This window comes from Oratosquilla oratoria, chromosome 2, assembly GCF_046742065.1.
Source record: "Oratosquilla oratoria isolate Oo_2021 chromosome 2, ASM4674206v1, whole genome shotgun sequence".
NCBI lineage: Eukaryota > Metazoa > Arthropoda > Malacostraca > Stomatopoda > Squillidae > Oratosquilla > Oratosquilla oratoria.
The window spans coordinates 22592500-22594999 of NC_134778.1; the positions used below are offsets into that span (position 1 = coordinate 22592500).

General features: G+C 46.7%; 1 protein-coding gene across 6 annotated transcripts in view; it reads right to left on the reverse strand.

Annotated features, from left to right (window-relative positions):
- The window catches only part of LOC143037814 (nephrin-like), a 263263-nt gene extending 261279 nt beyond the window's left edge, over window positions 1-1984 (reverse strand). For 2 of the 6 annotated variants that reach the window (XM_076206380.1, XM_076206385.1), the window contains exon 1: window positions 1041-1979. In XM_076206380.1, the coding sequence (XP_076062495.1) occupies window positions 1041-1101 (61 nt within the window). In that variant the 5' untranslated portion in view covers window positions 1102-1979. Of the gene's footprint in view, window positions 1-1040 lie in introns of all 6 variants that reach the window. The other 4 variants (XM_076206395.1, XM_076206389.1, XM_076206375.1 and 1 more) reach the window with 3 other exon arrangements.
- Between the last annotated feature and the right edge of the window lie 516 nt (window positions 1985-2500).

Below are 2500 nucleotides of genomic sequence, written 5' to 3' on the forward strand. Positions count from 1 at the left end.
GGTAATGGCGAAAGAGGCAGAGATAATGCAGAGTCTCCAAGGAGGTACTGCAAGGCTGGAGGTCCTCCAAGGGAGTAATGATGAGGTAATGAGCCCAAACGACCGGCGACGGGGTAATAAAGGCAGGATAACCTCAGGGAAACAGAGTTGTTACCGTCGTGACCACGGTAACCCTTCTTACTCGGATGGGACTCGGGGTGGGGGTGGGGGGCACACCGAGTAACCAGTCTTTGGGTCCTGAGTGTACCGGGTAATGAACAAAAATGGCAAAAGAATAATCAAAATGACTGAAGTGTCGTTAATATTAATTACCTGAAGGGCATCACAAAAAAGAAAAAGGCATGGCATCCAAGGTCTATGTAAGAGCATACAATTCTATGTATCACTTGGAGAGAACTTGTGTTTGAATGTATCATGCGCGATAAAGAAAATTATATAAGATGGTAATGTAATTTGCGACTTGATTCAAAAGACTGCAAATGCCGACCTGCCACTATGCTTACTAGTCATCTTTTTTTTTTTTTTAGGTAAATTTCCCATGAGGGTAATGAAAATAAGTAATGATGCATCTCACTGTGAAATTACCATCATGCAAATGATGTGTTGTTTTAGAGGAGAATTTTCCAGACGAGTAATTAAACACATACGTACTGATTGGTAATACTCCCTTCTGTGGTTGCCGTCAAGGCATTTTCGGCATATCACGATTAATTCCATTCGTACAGAGCACAATATTTTCTTACATCATTGCTACTGCCAGGCACTTTTATTCGCCTTTTTTCACTCCAAATCAGTGAGTATCATTTGACTTTCAGTCTTTTTTTCACGTGAAATCTCCAGAAAGTGACGGAAACAGGTAATAATGCTTTGCCGTAATGAATTACCATCGCATAAATACTGTGGTTGCATAAGACGAACAGCTCCATATATACGCTGAGCGCATGTTTATCTCTAATGAGCACTTGCTGACACATACAAACCAAAAACACCGAAAATGTATCTTTGACACAAGAAAATGAAGAACTGCTCTTTAGGCTTACCTGGAGTCACAAGCAGTTGGCACACGAAGACCACAAGGAGCGGCTTCATTGGCGACCACATCTCATTACCCTTTGCACTAACCGCCAACGGGTCTTTCCACACCACGGTTCGAAAAGTTTCTTGGGAGGCCTTTCGTGGTGGTCTTGGGAATTATAACATGACCCAAGAAGACCTCCCTAATGGGTGATGGAGACGGGGTAAGGAGTTGTGGGTGATGGTGACAGGGTATGTGAGGAATGGATGGGTGGGTGGGCGATTGGACGGGCAGGGAACTACTATGGCAATTTGACTCTGTGTGCCACCTCTTGGGTACAGGTGCCCTGCCTGGCTACCATCTCCACCGGTGTAATAGTAATTTATCCTTCAATTTCATGAGGACATGCTCTGCCTGGGCCCACCAAACAAAGCAAAAAAATTCTCTCTCTTTTCTTTACTCAAGCCTAGTTCAGGCAAAGCAATTCCCTCACCATTCCTGCGAGTGTGTTCACAAGGCGATGTCGCTATCTCGTCCTCATAAGGGTAATTTGAACAAGGTAACAAGAAACGCTGGTTCAACAAGGCACTGGTCACAGAACATGTACTATCTAAATTCTTGGACTGACAGTAATAGAAAACACATGATTCACGATATCCTTTACTGAGTAAATCCTTGACGGTTGACCATCCTCTCTCTCACTGGGAACATCTATGTCGTATATCCCTCTCTGCTTCACGGTAAATAAACACAAAAACACACACACACACAAATGCACGGCAACAATAATTGTTAACAAGGAGATCGATTCGTCCGTAGCTATGACGAAGATGGACAGATTTCCAGTAAGGAGACTTCTTTCAGAAGATGAACTCTTCGGCGAGTTGGCGAGGGAAGGTTCCTAAGACCGGCGTTGCGCGCATCCTCTTCTCACTATGGCTAGAGCAGTACTAAGCATCTGTCCGGGGGGAGGGGCCGTTGTGGGGGGTACAGGCCCGCTAAGCTCCTCCCCCTTTTCTGCCCGGCTCGCACGTACAAACGCACGCACTAACACTCGCACTTGCACACACATACACACACACACACACACACACTCACACTCACACTCCCCACCCAAGTCCTTCCTTCTCGCCCTCCTCCTTCTCCTCCTCACACTACCACCGCCTTCACCGCTACGACGCCTCCTTTTCTTCCGTCCGTCTCTGCCTACTTCTCACCCTCCTCCTCCTTTCCCACCAACTCCTTTTCCACCCCTAACACCCTTGCCGCAACCTCTTCCTCCTTATCCTCCTCCTCTTCCTCCTTATCCTCCTCCTCTTCTTCCTGTCCAGCGATGATTTCGGCCTCTCTCACTTCACCACCTTGCAGCACCAATAGGCATGTTTATTTGTAGCCCGACTGAAACTCACACGCACTTGCCCGCCACGTACGTCGTTCTCTCTCCCGCCCTCTTTAATCACCCTCTTCAGTGTCCCTTTCTTCCTC